This window comes from Eupeodes corollae, chromosome 2, assembly GCF_945859685.1.
Source record: "Eupeodes corollae chromosome 2, idEupCoro1.1, whole genome shotgun sequence".
Lineage (NCBI taxonomy): Eukaryota > Metazoa > Arthropoda > Insecta > Diptera > Syrphidae > Eupeodes > Eupeodes corollae.
Window position 1 is genome coordinate 158,056,759 of NC_079148.1, and position 21,994 is coordinate 158,078,752.

The window sequence follows — 21,994 nt, forward strand, 5'->3', positions numbered from 1 at the left end:
AGCTTTTAATGATAAAAGAAGAATGAGCTTGTTTCGCTGAGTTAAGCTTAAAGTGCTTCAAAACGTTTATCCAAGGCAAAAACCATATTGAATTTCGAAAATCGAAAGATGAAGTTAATCGAAAAAGCTGGTTACCAGTTAGAGCTTCTTACATTTAAAATAATTGAATAAATTTTGTAAAACCTTTGTATATGAAAACTACTATAGTTTTCATATACAAAGACGAAACTAAGTAAAATTATCGGGATCGTAATTTTAGTATAAAAGAAAATTCATGTACAAAAATAAACATTACGTATATTTGCTAAAATGTTAAGAAATTTAAATATAAACATATCTTTTTATTTGAACATACTTTCCCGTAAAAAATAAAACAAAGAAAAACATAATTTATAGATACACATTTTTTAAGAGGTAGGAACTATGCATACGGTTTACAGTCTTTAGGCAAAGCACTATCGCTCTTCCCTCGATTATAAGGACGATGCCCTCCCAACATCCTTTCTAGCAGACTTTGTTTTGATTTTCTCTTTGATGACATCACTTCTTTGCAGATATCATAGAACACTTCAGCAACTAGGTTCACATGTTCAGCAGCAGATACTTCAGAGAACTTGCACTCATAGTCCTTGGCAAGGATTTCACCCTCATCAGAGCTCACCTGGCGCAAATGAACCAAATCATTTTTATTGGCCACCAGTTGCACCGGAATATCCGACTGCAAGTTTGATTTTACACGACGAATGTAGTTGAAGGAGTGTCGGTCTACAATTGAGTACACAAGGAGCAGGCCGTCGGCCCATTGAATTAGTTCTGAAGTATTTGGCATTTCGTTCTCGTTCTGCTTGAAAGAAATTGTTTAATGGTCTATTTCAAAACATAAAACATACGCAAAGCAAAGCACATGTATGTATACCTACTCGTAGCATATACATAGAGTCAAAACAACCCTATAAAGGACACTTACCTTTGGACATGTGTCTAGGATCTCAAAGAGGACCGGTTCCCCGTCAACTAAGGCTTCGTGTTTATATCGATTTTCTACGGGGTGAAATATGAAGTGATTTATTTTGTTTTACTTTAAATTATGTGCATATGAATGGTTTCATAGAAATTATAGACGAGTTGTTGTTCTATTACCTGCTTCATGAGCATATTCGCCTATGTATCGTTTTGTTAAGAATCGAACTATTAACGCTAGAAGAGAAAAAACGATCCAAATGTAATTATTATGTAATATATTATTGATCGCAATAATTACTTCAGACTGTCAAAAATTAAAAAAAATTAATAGTTTTAAAAATATTAGAAAAAAATACGTGTACTTTAAAAAATATAAAAATAATTTGCCATTAGGTTTAATAAATGGCTTTCCAGTAAGAATTTTTACCTTAAATAATCCGCTACTTGGTTAGCTGCCAATTTTGAAGCTTTTAATATTTTAAGATTCGACAAGTAAACAGTAATGCAATGCTCAAAATGTTGTACACGCTGCAACAACACATTGACATTTTTAAAACTTACTTCTAAAATGGTGAAACTAGCAGCAGCAGTAAAACGGGTGGACAAATTTTTAAATGTTTTCGGACAAGTTAGTTTTTGAGATTGGACCTCATTTATTTAAAAAGGGAAGCTGGTGTATGCAACAACCGAAGAAACAATTTCAATTGTTCAAGAAACTTTTTCTGTTCGTGTTATTTCTCGAAGACGCGATCAAAATTGATTAAACACCTTTAGCATTTTTGTAAGCCACTTAAAAGACAAGGGTTAGGGCTGTTTTATACAATCGACTAAAGACCTTATTCAAGAACATGTGTAAATTGTGAATTAGTCATGGAAAATTTCATAAAAAGAATATGGTGCTGTAAACATTGTCAATAATGTTACCTCTCATTACTCGTTTTAAAATATCAAAATAAGACTTATTACTGGAAAACCCTTTTTACAACGTATAACTTCATTCCAAGAACTTGTAACGATAAGACTTCATATTTTGTATATACCTAATGATACTTCCTATTCTATAATTTAACAAATGAAAATTATTAACTAATTACTTTGAACAAAAAGAAACGTACATAATTTTGTCTGAAACGATAAACATCCTAACAACTTATAATAATTGTTCAACGTAGACAAAAAGACCGCTTTCCAAGTCAATATACATACATAATAAGACGTACAAATATCAACACACATGCATATAAAATAAAAAAAATGAAACAAATATATTTTTACTGTATCAAATTTTGGGTAAAGTTGCAATTGCATGCCGCATCCATCCATGCGGAAGCGGATACCATGCTGACTGAGGAACCCGTATAATAAAGTTCAAGGCAGATCACGAAAACACTTTTTTGAATAAGTTTAAATTACTCAGTATTATAGTTCCTATATCTTAAAATTATGAATCGTAAATTCCCTCGAAATAAAAGTCAAAGCTCAACAGGTGATGCTTTTAGAAATAGTTGCTTTGTTTACATAAGGACGCTGATATTTTGTTCACCTTTCGAAAACAGTGTTTATGATCTTACCGGTTTTTCCAACACCCGGTGCTCCAACAACGGCGATCTTCAACTCGGACAGCGATGACTTTTTCCTCCGGATTCGTGTGGTCATATTAAGTGCCTCTAAGCTAAAATAAATCACCAAAAACTTGCACTTCTGATAGCAATGTGTAGATAATTCAAGAAATATTTACAGACAGTTTTTAAGAGGTAAATTACTCTGAGCTATTTGTAACATTCTTCAAAAATAAAGTATAAATTATTGTTCTTCAAAAAGTATGAACGTTTTGATTTGGTTGATGAGCACACGAGCAGGAGGTTTGAATATAGTTTTCGGTTTGATTTCACAATGGGAAAGAAATTTCGAATTTCTTGTATTTTGTTTTGTTCTTAAAGAATTTATTCTTTTTTATCAACTGACGTATTTTATTTGGCACATGTCTCTTTCTTAGATAATAAAACTCAAGGAACGTATTTTCAACAACTTGTGCGATCAGTCGTTCATTTGCACCGATAGTTGAATTGTTTGAATTGATCAACGGAATGGTGAAGAATCTCCTTATTAATATCTCACCGATAAATATTTGATTATTTCAAAAATAGATTTTCGAAAAGTTCTTCTCGGGGAAGCAGAAACCAACAAACAAAACGGTTTTAGTGCACTATTGTTTCTGATCTGTGACACAGTCTTTTAGCTCTAGCTAGCTTTTGCTGCTAACCCACACGCTACTTCGTACCAAACTAATTTTTGTTTACAAGTTTTTGGCGTTGCTTTCAAAATAAAGAGGCGTTTTCGAAGGCGCGATAGTGTGTGAGATATTCATATAGAAGCAGAGACAGTGAGAGAAAGAGATTGCGAGATTTGTAAGGAAACGTTCAAAATTGATTGATTTATACGTGGATGTATCACATACGGGCCGGAGATTTTAGTGCGTGGAAAATGTTTGCTTAGCAGCCAGTGCCAATAAGTTGAGATTCCACGAGTGCGAAGATACTTTTTTTAAACGGGATTTTTAAAATCAGGTAAAGGTCGTACTCGGATTGTGGACGCCACGCGCACTGCTAGAAGCGACTAATTAAATAATCAGTCTGAGAATTTGTAGAATGTCCCTTGCACAAATAAAACAGATAGTGAGAGATTTAAAGATTCGATTCAAAGTGGCAGAAACGATGGTTTTTAGATATTGCACCAAGGAAGAGAATGTTTGTGATCTCAAGCAATGTAGAGGCATGTATAAACCTACATACTTTTGTGTATAATAAAATTAAATTCTGTAAATAGAATGTTCGAATGTGAAACACATGTTGCTTGTTTGGATTTTCAATTTAGTTTATAAGTGTGTTAACGGCTACGACATACGTTTGCGAGTCATCGAGTCGGATTTTTTCGAAACGCACAATGGAAACCATTTGTATTTGTTTTAAGTTTTGAAAATTAAGAAAAATATTCAAATACACTTACATATATATCTTTAGTATATGTATTGGAAGTTCAATTTGTGATTTTAATCTTGTGACAACAGATTGCTTAAGCTCACTTTGTACTATAGCAAAAATGTAGGGTCTTAGCAAAAGTATTAGGTTTTAAGCTTTTAATTTCGTTTTGTGGTGTAAATTTCCCAATCTATTGCTGGCCATACATTTAATTTTGATGAATTATCCTTAAGTTAAGAGAACCGACCATTACGGCAATTATGCAGCGCTAAAGGAAATTATTCTGGTTGTGTTAAGGATGGGGTCAATGTTCTAAACTTTTTTTTTTGTAGAGTAGAGTCTAGAATGTTGATGTCAAAGCAAATTCCAATAGAAATATAGTTTGTTATATTAAAAAATTTTCGATATTATTCACGTTAATAATGTTTAAAGAAGAGAAAACAATTCCATTCGTGATATCCCCCAAACATGACACAAATTTTGAATAAATTTTCTTAGGCTGAAACAAGTAAAACTGTGAAGGAAAAAAAGAACTATGCAAGAATTTTCTAGTTTTAAATTCATTAGGTCATATTCATAGTTCCTTGGTAAGGTCTGATTTTATCTTTGCCAAAATTAACTTCAGTTTATGTTGTTCATAGACAATTTTAACCTATTTTAAAACGATAATCTGGAGTCTAAAAATAAACCCAAAGGAACCTACGTTTAAGCTGTTTCTAAATCTGTGAAACGTCAAAAATAAACAAACTGATTGAGTAAGTTAAGTTATGACACATTTTATTCGAAAATTTAAAAACAAAAATTAAAACGTCAAATGACTTGAGAATACATGTATCAATGTTTTGATATTTTACTGGATGTTGGAATGCTACCAACTAACAAAAAACGAAAGCTCTATTTACCCCAATGGGACCCCTTTGAAATAGATGAAGACGATTTGTATGAATTGTATCGAATCGAGAAAAAAAAAACTGTCAAGTTTATGATTGACCTTTAAAATATTATACATACATACATATGTATGTATGTAGGTCGAAATTCAATGAAATGTTTGCTTATATCTGCGTGCTTTCAAGTCTTAAAACCACCAGCCTGACTTCATAAACAGCAAACAAACAAATTTAAAGGGTTTCAAAGATTTTGGCTCTCCAGCTAATGCAATTTATTTTGTTACCTTCTACAAGCTATTTTGTATAGGTTTAAGTAAAATTTTTTCAAAATTGTAGTAGAATATGCCTTAAACCTGTTTCTTACTAAACAGAGGTGGCAAATTCTTTATGAATAGCAGCTGTGTCTAACCCACATGTTAAATTTGGGCTCCAGTTCAAATAGACTCGAGTTTAAAATATGACTATGAATATTCCACATTAACTCTCAGTTAAAACTTAAACTTAAACTTAAACTTAAACTTAAACTTAAACTTAAACTTAAACTTCAACTTCAACTTCAACTTCAACTTAAACTTAAACTTAAACTTAAACTTAAACTTAAACCTAAACTTAAACTTAAACTTAAACTTAAACTTAAACTTAAACTTAAACTTAAACTTAAACTTAAACTTAAACTTAAACTTAAACTTAAACTTAAACTTAAACTTAAACTTAAACTTAAACTTAAACTTAAACTTAAACTTAAACTTAAACTTAAACTTAAACTTAAACTTAAACTTAAACTTAAACTTAAACTTAAACTTAAACTTAAACTTAAACTTAAACTTAAACTTAAACTTAAACTTAAACTTAAACTTAAACTTAAACTTAAACTTAAACTTAAACTTAAACTTAAACTTAAACTTAAACTTAAACTTAAACTTAAACTTAAACTTAAACTTAAACTTAAACTTAAACTTAAACTTAAACTTAAACTTAAACTTAAACTTAAACTTAAACTTAAACTTAAACTTAAACTTAAACTTAAACTTAAACTTAAACTTAAACTTAAACTTAAACTTAAACTTAAACTTAAACTTAAACTTAAACTTAAACTTAAACTTAAACTTAAACTTAAACTTAAACTTAAACTTAAACTTAAACTTAAACTTAAACTTAAACTTAAACTTAAACTTAAACTTAAACTTAAACTTAAACTTAAACTTAAACTTAAACTTAAACTTAAACTTAAACTTAAACTTAAACTTAAACTTAAACTTAAACTTCGGTTATTTTTGATTTTGAAGTCCGAAAAAAGTTAGTTTACTTATAAACAGTTAAAAATAAATGTAGATGTTTTTTTCATTTATTTATGTATATATACCTTTTATATTTTTTATGTAGTACTGTTAGCATATTTTTGGATTGAATTTTGTGATTGAAAAAGACTCATCCTTCCAAAACACAGATAACTACGAAAACAAAACTATTGAATAATTTTCCTCCTACATATATATTTCAGTTTGTAACAAAAATAAATTATGTGTCTTTCATCACGACCGACGGAAAATAAATCACATAACCGTTACATCAACTTCTGTATTATAAATCTATTTTCAGTTGCATATTTTTAGGCATTTTGAGGATGTTAACTCACTCTCGCATGAAACATTGAAAACACAAGCAATGTTAAGCAAGACACAAGCGTCAAGCGAGAAGCGAGGGCGCCTTTTTCTTTGTTTCCTTTTCCTATTCACCTTCTCCACACCATGTTGAGAAAATCAAAATAAAACAAGCTAAAATAAAACCACCAAGTTCGAGGCTCGTGGTGGTCGTGGTAAAATATGCGGTTGGAATTGGATTTTGGTTCGGGTTCGGATTTGGTTGGCAGGCAGAGGCAATACACTCCACTCCGTCTTCGAGTTCTTGGAACAGCTGCTTTTAAAAAACGTACTCAGTTGTGGCGGCGCGACTACAACGACGACGGTTTTTTGAAATATTTTTCGTATTCGTAGTTCGTAGATACTTTTTTAGTGGGAAAGAGATACAAATTGGTGGTGTTCCTTGTTTTAATATGTGAAGTTGTGATTGTGAATCGCTTGGGCTATTTATTGAGTCTGGTGGCGGATTCAGTTTATATTTGGACGACACTTCGTGCAGATTGCGCGACCGAGTCTGCTTGGTGAAAGAATTAAAAAGAAAAAATAAATATCTAACAATCGCGCGCTTTTGGTTAGTTGGTCTTTTCTATTTGAATGTTTATTTACATTTTAATATTTCTAAGTGCGGATGTCTGATTGGAAACAATAGATAAACAATTGAATTATAATCCATTGGGTTATGACTTGGGGTTTGGTGTTGCCCTAGAAACCGCATCATTTACCACAAATTATTTTTTCCACACGATTACAAATCGAAGCATCGAGGGTGATAAACGGTTAATTAATTTGAAATTTAATTCGATTTTGATGCAATGCTACTCATCGCGCAATCAATGGAAACGATTCTGTGTCACGGTGGGGTCATCTTTGTCGGGAGTGATGATGACTTAATTTTCGTTCGTGAATATTGATTACTCGTATAGTATGACTAACTACCGCAATGTTGAGTGCTATACGTGTTCCTTTGAATAGTGGGAGCGTAATCGTATGAAAGAGTATCTACATGATTTAGTAACAGTTGTCTCGATTAAAAAGGTTCTGACTTCTGATCACCGAAGGTGGAGTGGATACCTATCGTTAATTCGAAGTGTGTCTTTAAAAAACGAGCTGGCGTTCAGTATTGAAATCTATTGAAGCGTGAAATTGCTCGGGGAACTGGGACGCACGTTGTTGGTATTACCTATAAGAACGGACTTAAGTAGGTCATGCATTAGGTCATGTTGCGATTGCGACTCAGAAATTGGGTAGTGCTCATAGAAACTGATGAATACCTAAATAGTTCAGACGCCCTCTTTATAACTCATACCGTTAATCATCCTCCCTCTTCTTTATAACCATAGTGAATTTTTACCCTTCTTCATCAAGAAAAAGAAGAAGACAAATCAAGACATCTTTATTTGTTTTGTATGAATTTAATCTTTCTGCTCTACATTTTGTCTTCCGAATTTTGTGCGGAAAATTAAATGTTTTGAAAATAAAATGAGTTGGATTTATAAAGATGATGAAGATGATGGTGATGGTGGAGCAGAGCGCGGTAAATATTGGGAAGAGATATTTTTAGACATTTTAGTGCTATGACACCTCCATCGGCGAATGCGACGATGATGCTTCTCTGATCTGACTTTGTGGCAAGGCAATAGGGGGGTGGGAGATGGTTAGAGGGCGGTATGTTCGAAATCGGCCTTCGAGTGTAATTTTAACAAAAACGTAAATATACGAGGAACCCCACGCCAAGCGATAGTCGTCTCCTTCGGGCACCCATCCTATCATATCACCCACATGCTAGAGCTTCTATAGCTTAGCCATAAAAACCGAGTGTTGCTTCGTTTTCGTTTAGAGTTTCTGCCGTCGCGTCGGTCGCGTCGTCGTCGATGTTGATGATGTTGCTCTGCTCATGATGATGTCATTTTTTCAATTTCATCGTGTTGTTTTGTGGTGCGTCGTTGTTTCGTCTTTTCGTTGTTGATGCCATTTCATTGATTCCCTTTTTATACATAATTTAATTTTTGTTAGCTTGTTTTGCGCGGTTTATTTCCCATTGAATTTGTAGTTGATGTTGAAGAGAAGACTTGTTTTAGTTTCAGTTTGTGAGTTGGTTTTTGGTATAGGTAAGGCATATTGCATGATTGTGTAGATATTAAGGTATGACATAAGCGTGTAAGCAAAACAAAAAGAAAAGAGGGATGTTGTGGGTACCGGCGCGGAGCGGCGCGGTGGTAATCACGAACATGATGGCAAGGTAACCCTCTTTTCTTGGCCTTACCTTTCTGAATTAAAAAGGTGTGCGGATGCAGAGCAGTGATGTTATTTAAATATGAATTTAAGTTTTCGGTATTTTCAATACTGTTCCAATTTACTAATGACACCTCAGGAATAGCGATTTAGACATATGTATATACATATTGAATCAATACTTTTAAAGAATATGTTTTAAATCTTAATGCAAAAAACGTCTAGTTCAAAATGTGCTCATTGTGCTCTTTAAAAGGGGAGACTGTGCCCTATTTCATAAAAATTGACAGGTGAACATTTTACAAACTTGCTTGTCGTTCACACTTGTCGTAAAAATCTGTATTTTAGGTGTCAAATTTGTCAGAAAAATACAATCACAAATTTCTCATGAAAATTTTGTCATTGTCATGCTGACACATTCGTGGTGACTATTTTATTATATAACCTTACAACAAAACCTTGCAATTTGTTTTAATTTTCATCGTTCTCAACCAATTTTTTCAATGTTAAAAGTAACAGAACGCTTTCAATTTTAAAATGTCACAATTTACAAAATCTTGTTTTAATAAAACCGTTAGAAATCATTATTTATTCTTTTAAAATTTAGAAGGCTCCTAGGGCGACGTACATATTACAGGGAGACCCAACAGATAATCGTTATAATTTTCACTTTACTTGAAAGAATACATATATCGTTTATCATTTCAGGTCTTTTTCTGTTTGACTGTTGAAAAGCTGAAAAGCCTTGTAATTATTTTTATTCAAATTTTATAAAATAAACTTAAAAGAATTGAAAAATAAAACACAACACGATTTTTTACTTTTTTCATGTTGAGAAAGAAAAATGACAATTGGGAATGACGTTTCTATTGACATTTTTCTGATTGACATTTGATGGAAGTTTTATATGGGCTCATGTACATTTTATTAGACGCCTTCGATGACCGTTGTTGAGTATAGCTCCGTGCGTTCAACACTGTAATTTAGTTAATTGTACTTTTATTTAAAATTTCATAAAAGAATTGTTAGCACAAATTCGTCGCAAAATTCCTGATAATTGTGGAAAAATTCTTGAAAATTCACTATCATGTCAATTTCTTTTTGAATCAAAAAAATGACAACTGTCGGATATTTTCCTACAGCTCTACAAAATTGTCAAATTGTGTATGGCACATATTTAGAAAAATTTCAAGTTTTAAACAAACAAATTTTCACCTGTATCAATTATCAATGTTTATGAAATATGCTCCTGGTCAGCATTACGGACAATTTTTTACTTATCTATCCTGAATCTCCAAAATCAATTTCTTTGCTGAGTCTGACAAATTAACACTCTCTTTATCTTGATTATGTACGCTCTTGGTCCATGACCAATTTTCGATACGCAAGCAGTTTTGAAGCTTGGATATTGTTTATTAAACCATAAAAGAATTACTCCAAATAATTGGTCACTACACGAGTTTTTGCTAAAATTATTTCGTTTTTTTAACAAGAATTTTTATCTTAGTTTTCGAATGTCTTTTCCAAATTCAATTTTCTTGTTGAACAAAAAAGAAATTGAGTATAAAAAGTTAAATAAATTATATGCATACATAGATTCTCATATGTATGTATAAATATTTTTGTATTTTAAATATCATTCGAAATTCCAAAATTTCTCGTTTGCAATAACTTTCACTTTTCTAACCAAATCTATTCTTTAGTATAACATCGCTGGTATATTGTTAGAAGAAAATGAATACTTGTATGACTACATTTTGTCAGTTTCTAAGTTTTATACATTCATATGTATATTAAAATATTCCCAGAAATATATCTTATGTATAAATGTATATATTTAATAATATTAAATAAAACTTGAACTGTACCATGACGTTACTTTTGTATTCTATAAGTAAACTTATGTTAAGTTAAAACTTAAATCGAGTACAAATTTAACATATTATTTTAATTACTTGAACTCGCATTCAATTTTTCGTTTTTATTTTTGAAGTGCGTAGACGTAGAGTTTATAGACAAGTATTTAGTAGTCTTTAAACATTTCAACATGTGCTTTTGCCAATTATGAACTATGCATAATAAATCATCTGCAAATCGCACATTCAAAAATGGTAAGGCACGTCGAAATCAGCTTGAAATGGTTGGTAGCTAGATCGATAAATCACAATCACAGTAATTTAAAACAAATAAGCGGTTGTACCTATTTGACCAAAAATGGATAATGAGAAGCGGAAATAGTATGTCTTATAGGAGTCAGTTAGCAGCTATTTATTTTTAAGCTATAATGAAGTTATTAACTAAGCAAATAAAAACACGAGAATTATGAATACAAATCAGTTGTTTTGAAGGATACAATTTTTACGAAATAATAAAAATTGACATTTCTATTGATTTACATCATTTCTGATTCCAAATGTAAAATGCACCAATTCTTTTGATAATAAGTACCTAACCATTTTTTGAAGACAATACCATACATTAATATTAACTTTTGAAGAAATACTAACTTATTCTAATTCTACTACCAGCATAAAACTATCGATTTTTAATACACGTATTCACTTTAATCAAAACCCATATCCATAGTTTATCCTTTATTCAAAATTCAATATCAATAAAGCATGCATTTACATTACAGGACATTTTTATTCTCCTTTCCCCTTTAAATTGAGTTCTCACGTTATGTTTATGTTCCTATGTATATTCTATTCATGCATGTGAAATGGGTCATGCTTTTAAAACACACCCTGAATTTTCAATATGTTCAGCAGTTCATATGCACACTAATAGACATACCTATCTACTTATAAACATTTCAAAAATAGTAAAGGTAAAGGTACATCCAGTGTCCTTCGAAGTTGAGTTGTGCGTGCGTGTTTGCATTTAGAACTAGATCAATAAATTACTCCTTTTATATGGGTCATAAATTTGACTGTTGTGTTCTCTGTATGGAAATGGTGTATAGGGTTGGTGGTAGGTATAAGGTTTAAGGTACTTCACTTAAATGAAACACTTACCGGTTCACCTGATATGCTGCAGATTGACTTTGAATAAATTATGATTTTGATGAAATACGAATATCAGCATTATAAACAATATCATATCGTCTCTGAATAAATTATGGGGAAAAAGATAGAAATGACACGGGGAAAGGAAGCTACTTGCAAATAAAATTTCTATGAAAATATCCAAAAATAGGATAAATTAATTTTAGAAGTTTTGAATGTGCGAATTCATACTAAGCAGAAATGAAATGGGGAATTAGCAATTTTTGATAGCTACAACCATTGAAATGGCATTACCTCTAAAGTCTCTGAGGCAAGACCGATGTACCCAGATGAGACTTGATTTATAAAAGCTGTAGTGGCCTACATTTCGTGTGGGCGCTCAAGCACTGCATCCTTTGTTCCCCCTTGACACCTATAAAATTAAGCGTACAATTTGGGATATGTTTAATTACGCTTGAAGGTGTGCCCTTACGTAAAAGAGGCTGGGAAAAATTTTGAAAATGCTCAGTGCTGGGTTGGGAATAACGGTTCTATAAAAAAAACATAGTTCTCAGATTTGTTGAAAACTTGAATGATGTTACATTCAATTCAGAACACAATAATTTTTAATTTGTTTAGATGAATGAACGGTTAATTGTATTCTGTTTATTTTTTAGATATTTTTAACTACTTATGTTCTTTAACGTTGTTGGCTATGTTTACATACAAATTTATTGTCTAGATTTATTGTTTTGCAGTTCGTAAACTTTTTGAATTAGTATTAAGACTCGCAATAGTGACAATTTACTTTTGACTCCAATATTTATTTTAAATAGGCTACCCTTTCCATGAACTTATTGTTTGAACTCCGATGAGCGTTAAAACTGATCGTGATTTTGCCGACTTTGCATTTAAAATATTTAAACGATTGATGATAGATTTGAATACAGCTTGATATTTTCTACTGTCAAACCATAGACGCAATTCACTGTAACGGAAGCTTCTTTTTCTTTTCGAAAAATTGATATAATTTTGATTCGTTAATATGGCTTATGGAATGTTTTTGCTTCATATATGGCAATTTTGTTTATTGACGAATCTTTTTAACTAAAAGTAAGCTACGTCACTAAAAACAATTCTTCAAAATAAATGCTCGCGATTAAGAAAGGTTTTTCTGGTATAAGACGATTCATATTGAGTTGCCGGAATTTTACTGGACAGAAATGTCAACACAGTTTAACAAACTATGGAAAACCAACTATTGAAACTTTTCATACAGCTTAAAAAAGACCTTATTAAATAATCTCTTTACAAGACTAGTTCAAAAAGCATTTCAAAATTTTAAGTTTTTTGAGAAATTTGATTTCAATTTCAATAAAATTATTATCTAAACACTATTTTGATTTTACTGACATCTAGATTATACATTTGAAAAACTAAAAACTCGAAACCCTTAAACATTTAAATTTGCCGTAAAATTACTTCCGAAGATTCTTTATAATGTGAGCGTTAATGTTTCTTAAACTGTAGGTGTTAGTGTCATCTAGTAGGTAAATGGAATAAATGGAATAGCTATATAATCGGGTCAATATTTTCATTTCAAACCTTTTGCATGCAAAATGCAGAAATGCAGAGTAAGTTTTCGATTTTTGACTTCCAATCTATTTTTAAAACGATTGTAGAACATTATCATTTTATAGAATTCATCAAAATCATTCTTTTATTTAAATAAACATTTGAAATGTTTATACTTAATTTTGAAATTTGAGAAGCAATTTAAATGTCTGCATATATTGCAGCAATGCGATATGTACATATTCATTTAAATTTTATTGATAATTGATACAAAACAAATAAGCATAAAGAAAAAATAATATACATTTTGTTTATGACTATTTGTTTATGATTAAGTTTATGCCATCATCAAAAATACTTTCACATTGCCGGCATCCGATTCGAGTTAAAAGTTCATAAACATAAATTAAACAAAAAAGACATTCAAGAATGTTAATTTAATCAAACAGCAACAACAACAACAACACAAAAACAATAAAACAAAACTTGTCCATTGCAAATACAAAAATGATTACAAAATGATGAGTGATGTCATACAAAATATTATTTTATAAATAAATCCAGTTTCAAGGTATCTACAACTGTCGAAGTTCGTTTTTTTTTCAATAATTATAGTTTTGTTCGTTTAAATATTTAAAAATGTATCTACAATGTGTATCAGAAAAAATTAATAAAACTGTGACGTCATAATGAGTATATAATAGTTAAAAAATATAATCATAAAATGAAAGACAACAGCAGCAGCGTGGTGTGGTATGTCATTCAATTTAGCTTGATTAATTTAATCCAAAGTGAAAATAAGTTATTAACACTTTCATGATGACAACAAAGAATTAATAAAATGTCCGTTGTCATGAAACTATCTGATGGGTAGGTTCCTTTTGATCTATGTTTTCTAAGTTCTACATACCTAATATCCATGTTATATTTTCTAGTTGTTTGGCAAATTTAATTAAAATATTATTAGTTATATGTTTAGGTCACGCACCTTTTGTAGAGATTTATTATAAACGGAGCGGCGGCGGTGGCAGTGAAGACGACGGGCGGGGGCGGCGGCGTCAACACACTTAAATCAGAAACAAGCATTTTCCAAAATATTTAAAAATAAAAGTTCCAGATATATACATTCATAGGCGTGTATATTTTTAGAAATACTCAATTGATTAAAATTTAGAGGTTTTCGTGGATTGATTGAGAATCTTACTCGTAAAATAAAATGCAAAATTGATGACGTTTCAAGTTAAAAAGAAAACATCTTGTATCTTGTTATTATATCATGTTCTCCTCCCGTCTCGTCTTTTCTCTTAGCGTAAATTTCGTGTTTAGTTGAACTTCGATATTTATTAAAATTTGTTTTCTTATGGAAAAAATTACTTATTTAGTACAGTAAAAGCTCCAATGAGCGGACACATATAACCCTCCAATTTGTTTCGTGTCATGAAATGGATAGTCGGAATAATTCAAAAATAAGTAGGAAAGAGCTTAATGAGTTTTTTGTTCTTTGTTTTTGCATGATAATTTGTTCTCAATAGAAACCTCATTACAAAACGGGTACATTAGAAGTATACGTACTGTTATTATATGATTGATATTTAACAAATATCCTTCCACTATTTTTGTGGATTTTTCTTACGAGTAGTTCTGATTTTTCTGCATCAGTTCTTTTACTTAAGTTCAAAAGAATATCCGTTTGTTAAGAACAACGTTTCGCTATAGAATTTGTTATTTGTAGTGTGAAATTTACTTATATATAAATAAGTTTATTTTCGAGCAAGAGCTGAAATAGTTCTGGTTTTAAAAATTACCATTTTTGCATATAAAATATTTTTATAACTTGATTAGTCTGATTCATCCAAAGGAAATAGGGAGCTTTGTTTTGCTTTAGATATGGGATGTAGCTGTTTAAAAATTAGAAACATCACAATTTTATAGCCTTTTCTGAACTCCGACTTACAATGTAAGTTTGCAATATACCACTGGATTAACCGAAGTAAATAGAAATAAAATCAACTGCATACTAGGTACTACAATGTTTCAAGAGCATGCTCGAAATGCATTGCGTGCTAAAGCTGATTTCATCACAATACAGACTATAAACTTTTATAGATCATAATATTACCCTTTGAAAATATAAAACAAAGTTAATCTTTAACCCCCTTTACAACATTTCAATCTTTGATATTTCTGCTGTGAGTATATTTGCTACAGAATAAAATTACATATGTTAAAATTAATAAACAAATTGTACAATACTCCGACCTATAATTCCAATTTTGATTGAAAGGTTATCCAAAAGTGAATGCTGAATATTACTGAACTACTGCTTGACTTTTCTTGTGCTGATTGTGCATATAACAAACTTCTTACTTGAAGGTTAAATTGATTTAACTGTTTTGCCAGACGACGATAGCCCTTTACAAGACATAAAATAATTTCACAAGATCCGTTGAGAGTTGAATTGCAATTATTCAATCAGACTTAAATTTTGTTTGTTTGTTTTGATATATAATGTTTAAGATCAGCAACATTAATACATTTTTTCTTTTGTTTTCTTTCACAGCGAAGTTATAGAAAATCTTTTAAATGATGCCTAAATAAAATTAAAGAGGAAGTACCTAATCTATGAATACTTGCTAAGACTAATCATCTTAAAACCAAATCCTGCCATAAAGACTTAAGTTATTTTTTTAGAAAAAAAACTAAAAAAAATAATTTCCAATGGGTGCTACAAAGGAAGGTCGAGAGCCGCGCATTAACAGAAGTTTGATTTCAATTAAAATTGTTACATTCTTTGTTATAACTGGTAAGTTCATAACTTTTACACACGTAACATAAGCCCATTTTAATTTTAAACATTATTTTTTAAAAAGGTCTTACCGCACTCCATATATTACATTCGACAAAGCCCCTTCTTCTGGGCTTAAACTTTGAAGAATACCGATACATAAGCATTTTAGCGCCATTCATTTCTATACTTGGTCCTATTGTCGTTGGTCCACTTGCCGATAGATTTGCTGCAAAAAATGCCAACAATTATGGAAAAATTCTGCGTATTCTGACAGCCGTGGTACTTATAATAACAAGCATCATATATGCCTGTCTGTTTGCCGTGCCTGATGTGCATCGGGAAGAAGCCCGACGTCCGTCTGTGAGCTTTGGTTGTGATCAGAATGGTGCTGTTGTTTTCCAGGAACGTTGTTCTCAGGAATCCACCTGTCACCACTGGAAGGCCAAAGTGGGAACTGTTAATTTGACAAATTGCTCATACACCTGTCAGAATCCGACTCAATTCGAGAGTCTCTACACACCATGGCTAGAAGGCACACAGGTTCCGTCCACGGAAGAAATGTCCGAATCAGAGTACGACCATGACTATGATGAAAACACCGTCACAGAGAGCCAGCGTTCCAAACGACACCTAAAGAAGTCAACCAGCTCGGAAATAGAAGTTATGAGTGGCGAAGAAGGTTCTCCTTCAACCCGAGTTGAACGTGATGCAGTGCCGAAGAAGATCTATGTGGAACCTCCACATTTGTGCTTGACTGAAAAGTCGGAAACCGGAGAGACCATTGTGAAGCAGTGCCACGTCTATACCGATGACACCAAGAACATCGTAGTGCATTCAGTTTTACGAAGCGCAACAAACATTGAAAATGACACCCACAGTGCAGACTGGTGCAACTATCCCTTGGGTAAGTGTTTTGGAACAAGTTGCAATTGCATCAAAGGAACTGAGACGAATTGAACTTATTATCCTTGCAGATGGTTTCCAGTGCAATGTTCCGGAAATTCAAGCGAAATGGATGATTCAGCTGAAGAACTCAACAAGATGCAAGCCAATGATTGAATGCGAAGTCATTAATCCCTATGACAGTCGTGAAAGTGTCCTGGCTGATAGCCAATGTATAAATGTAAGTATATGTACATAGTAGTGTGTAGTTTGTGAACTTGGTTAGGATAATATAGTGGTGACGTGTAGTTATAAAGTGAGTCATCGAAATAGTTGCATGGATGAGTAACAGGAAATGGGTCAAGGTTGAAGAAAGAAAATCGATGACATTTCCACAAGTTGTTGTGTTCGTGTTCATTGCAACACAACTTCAAGGGAAAATTATTGGAAATTAGTCATTCAAATACATATTCGTAGATGAAAATGAAGCGTTAAAAAAACGTTTGAGTTAAAAAACATAATTTACAAAGCTACTTATCCGAGCACATGTTAATCTTATCATATTCGTGCATAACACTTTTATTTTAAGCCGGTCACGTTTGTGATTATTTTTTCATACCCATTTAGTTATTAATTAATGTTCATTTTTTTTTATTGTTGTTGCAACGCAACTCTGAGTCAGAATAGCGACTACATGCGATTGTATTTATAAGCGAGATGTGATTACTGCAAGTAATTAACAAGTAGGTACAATACTAAAATTAGGTTAAAATTGAATGAACTACTGAATCGCACGAACTTGCTCTTGTAGTTTAAGCATGTCAACAGTATGACTTTAACAATTTTAAATTATTTTATTAGTTAAATATTAATTAACAAAAGCACAAATCATCCTATTGGTAGATTTTGTATGCCTATTTGGATTTGTCAATAGAAACATTTTGATTTTCACTTTCTTACGGTTAAACTATTAGAATCAAAAAAGTAAACACATTTGCACAAATTGTAGAAAATAAGTATAGGAATAATTGTAGTACCCGTGGCATGATGGTTAGTGCTTCGGACTGTCATGCCAGAGGTCTTGGGTTCGATCCGTGCCTATGCCATCTAAAGTTTTTTCACGGGTACTGCCTCTTGCGAGGAATTGAAAAATTCTCCAAGAGTAATGCTGGTCATAAAAAAAGTGCTTTCTGAAATTCGGATTCGGCTGAAAAATGTAGGTCATCTCCATCCCTGAAAACAGTACTAGCACACAGGAATGGTTGAGAGTTGTAAGTCACTAGGCCGTACTTCTCAACAAACTGTTGTGCCGCACAATTTATTTATTTTAAGTATAAGAACTTATTTGGGGTCCTGAACTCGAACTTTTAGTTTCTTACTATTTTAGTTTTCGCGCGAATAAGGGTAATTGATTTAATATAAATACAAATTGATTTCTTAAGGTTTTCTTCTGGTTGTCTTCAATCTTTAAATTTTAATTTTCATTAAAATAATTCCATTTACAAAATTGTGCAATTAAGTAGATTTAAAGAAGCAATCTAACGTAATACCGTAAATAATTTAATTATTTCAAAATCAAATTTTACTTTTACATATGTACATACCTTAATTGAATTTTATATATGTTTATATTTTTAGACCACAGGAGACTTGGATGCTACATTGAGCGGATACTTTGTGATTCGAATTCTGGGCGATGTGTTCGCTTTGGCTGCTTTAACCCTCCTAAATACTGCTATTGTCATAGCCGTACGTGAAACCTCAGAAGGACGTGGAGAAGTCAGCCGTCAATATGCCTGGGGAGCCATTGGCTTTGTCTTACTCTTCCCAGCACTCGACGTAGTTTTCTTCAATAACGAGACGCAACACACAGCAAATTTGGTTGCTTTAATTGTACTGATAGTATGCTTTGTTCTTGCTGCTATAGTCCTTCTTGTATCTAGTAACATGCCTCTAAGCCCTCCTGAATGGTGGTGGCATACCAAAACAGGAATGCTAGTCTACCCAATGTCAGCAATTCGTCGCTATAGTCCAGAGATTATTGCTCTTACTTTGATCTCATTGCTCTTTGGAACGTTCTGGAGCAGTATCCACAGCTACTTACGTTGGACTTTCTCCGATGAATTGGCAATCACTTCAATTGGCCTGTTCTTTGTTCTGGTTTTACTGTTTAATGTCGACAAATTCATCGAGTATTGTGGCCACTCAAATATTTTCATAGCAGCTTTTGCTGTCTTCATTATCCGATTCACTGCTCTAGGATGTGACTACGAATGGCTGACAGTTCTAATGGAAACCCTCGAACCCCTTGTTATGACAGTTGTATGGATTACAATCATCATTTACATGCGTCACGCCATGCCACGGAAGCTTACTGCCACTGGACAAGCTCTAGCTGTCATCGCTTTCTTCGGAATTGGTAAGATCAGTGTACGAGAAAAAAACGATACCTTATTAAACTCATATCTCTCCCAATTTTAGGAAAGGGTTTCGGAGCACTAATTGGTTTGGCCAGAGATGAGCGTGCCCCAAGCAGTGCATCTTCAGACATATTTCAATGGCTTACGATTGCGGCTAGCATAGTGGCAGTTGTCTATTTCGTAATATACAATTTGATTTTGGCTCCAAGGTTCTCTGCAAAGCCTCAACCATCCGATGTTCTGTCCCCTTCAGCTTCTCAGACCCTAAATGGAGCTGCAACTAATGGTAACGCTAATGGCAACGGGAACGGTTCTTATTCACCGCTTAGAGTTTACCACAATGAAAGAGGAAAGAAGGGACAATTTAGGTTTTAAGTTTTTTTTAATTTTTATAAATTTTATTTAAACATTTTATAACATTTTACAAGGAAAGAGTTTATAATTTGATAAGTGTTATTTCGATAAGCATATCCTAGAAAGTACCTTAAAGTTGGTTATTATTATTTTGACAAAAAAAAAGAAAAACAATAACAATTCATCACTGATATTTAAAAAAAAAAACAAGATATTGAAAATTTGATAAAGTATTTTTGTCCACAGCGTAAAATGCATTAAATCAAAATGAAAGAAAAAAGTTTTTGCTTAAAATAAAAAAACCCTTAATGTTAAATATACCCCGATGCCTTCAGATTTAGTTTGTATATTGAATGTATAATATAAAATTGTTAATATTTATGAACCTACTAAATACTTACAAACCTATTTACTGCAATAAGAGCTAAAAAACAATCTTATAAATATACATAAATACAGATCCTCCGTTCATGGCTAAGATTTCTTAAACATTTTTGAATATTTAAAAAATAAAAAAAGTATTTTTGCTCGAATTGTAACAATGTTGACACCGTTTTCAAATAAAAAGGAATAATCAAGAAATAGTGTGTTGTTTTTTTTTGAAATTTATTATAAGAATTTCACTTAAAGATATATTTTTAAAATTAATTACTTTGAAAGATACAATTTGGATTATATTAAAAGATGGGCTTCTTCATGTCTACACACTCGTCTGGGATTCATCTTTTAAGAATATTTCTTTCAATGAACCCAACAAATTCAACTGATCGTTTTTTAGCATATTGTATTTGACTTAATTTATATCTCATTATTACTAATCTCAATCAACCTAACTGTAATTAAAATCCAGTGCTTTGGTACTCAAAAAGAAACTAAGTATAATTTTAAAAATCATAATTTTTGCCTTTACTGTACATTTGTTCGAATATAACTTTCGAAAGCTGTTTCTATAGTAAAGTTGAGCTTTCAGTATAAGAGCTTTTTCAAGCTTTTTTCATACAGGGTGACTCCTATATGACTAAATGATGCTAAACTTAAATAAAAAAGCTTTTCTTTGGAGTTGGTGCATTTTATTTGCTTAGAATATGACAATGTTTAATTAATATTTAAAATCAAAGTCTTCCCTAAATAACATGGCTTTGTTACCTTTGAAATTTGGATCGAGAAAATCTTAATTTTCTCTTTATAATTTTAAAGTTGAAGAGATAAAAATAATTGGCGCCGAATTTTAAATGATTAAGTTAAATGTTAAAGCCATTTTAAGCACTTTACTAAGCTTAAAAGATGTTTTACCTAATTTTAAACTATACAATTTGCTAAAGTTAAAAATTACAGAATGGCAACTTTAACTTTTAGCAATTTTCTTAATCTAAATGAAATATGTAAAATTATTCTTATAAGAGCAGTGAAGAGAATGGTCCAGCCAACTGTTGGGAATTCAAATTATTAGGTCCGTTTAAGCTTATTTGCTTTCTTTATTTTCACGAACTGTCACAGTTTTGGACTCCTTAGTAAATTAATAAATATTTAGCAGATTGCTAATTAGTAAATGGTTTAACCCTTAACAATAGGTTGTTTAAAATTTTGACCCATAGTTTAAGAAGATCATTGACATAATCGCGTTAAAATTTGTATGGTTTTCGTTGAGCAACCTGTCAAATTATTTGTTCACAAAGTAATGCTTGCACTATTTTTCTTTAGCAAAATTTATGTCCTAGTTTTGTTAAATTTGATTAATTCTTGTCCCATTATTGTAATTTTTTTTAATATTAAGGGGGTATTCTGGTCTAGAAATAAAAAAAAATCGATTTTTTTTCTTTTCATATTTTCATAGTTTAACTATTTAAGAATATGTCTACGAGAGGATTTTCCCAAATTCAAATTATTTTCGGAGAAATAAGTATTTTGCTGAGCAGCCATCTAAATCGGTTGGGCTGCAACTAATAGAACAAAAGACATAATGGGGTACTTTAAACGCGTTTTTCTCAGAACTGTCTTTTTGAATCTGTTACCCACGATTTCTCAGGTTCTGCCGAACCGATTTACTTGAAATTTTAGGAGAGTCTACGTCCGGAACTTCGGCCATCCCCAAATCTTCATTTTTACTATTTTTAACAAATCGAAGAATGTTCAAAAGAGTGGTAAATTTTTTTTTTTTTAGGCAGTCGCCATTTTGTAAAAAAAAATGTTTGTAACTTTTCCGTAGTTCCAGACATTGCGACATTATTGTAGATTAATAATCTTTTTTAGTTTTTGATTTCAGATTTCTAGGAGAGTTAAAATCG

At 31.7% G+C, this 21,994-nt stretch overlaps 2 protein-coding genes across 5 annotated transcripts; one reads left to right on the top strand and one right to left on the bottom strand.

Moving 5' to 3' along the window:
- Positions 1–277: 277 nt before the first annotated feature.
- On the bottom strand, positions 278–3,544 carry LOC129944242 (ras-related and estrogen-regulated growth inhibitor). Of its 2 annotated transcripts, none has more exons than XM_056053554.1 (5): positions 2,702–3,544; positions 2,535–2,635; positions 1,141–1,197; positions 968–1,041; positions 278–841 (listed from the first exon to the last, which is right to left on the bottom strand). In XM_056053554.1, the coding sequence occupies exons 1-5, from the start codon at positions 2,743–2,745 to the stop codon at positions 422–424; spliced, it is 696 nt and encodes a 231-aa protein (XP_055909529.1). In that variant the 5' UTR covers positions 2,746–3,544; the 3' UTR covers positions 278–421. The 2 variants fall into 2 exon arrangements, with proteins under 2 accessions (XP_055909529.1, XP_055909530.1); XM_056053555.1 differs by having other exon boundaries at positions 3,082–3,543.
- Positions 3,545–6,706: 3,162 nt separating this feature from the next.
- LOC129944241 (uncharacterized) lies at positions 6,707–20,293 on the top strand. 3 transcript variants are annotated; one of them, XM_056053551.1, is made up of 6 exons: positions 6,707–7,042; positions 15,826–16,068; positions 16,136–16,957; positions 17,028–17,176; positions 18,574–19,354; positions 19,417–20,293. In XM_056053551.1, exons 2-6 carry the CDS (start codon positions 15,984–15,986, stop codon positions 19,728–19,730), a joined length of 2,151 nt encoding a protein of 716 aa, XP_055909526.1. In that variant the 5' UTR covers positions 6,707–7,042; positions 15,826–15,983; the 3' UTR covers positions 19,731–20,293. The 3 variants fall into 3 exon arrangements, with proteins under 3 accessions (XP_055909526.1, XP_055909527.1, XP_055909528.1); XM_056053552.1 differs by lacking the exon at positions 6,707–7,042 and adding an exon at positions 8,431–8,579; XM_056053553.1 differs by lacking the exon at positions 6,707–7,042 and adding an exon at positions 13,998–14,018.
- The last annotated feature ends 1,701 nt before the right edge of the window (positions 20,294–21,994 follow it).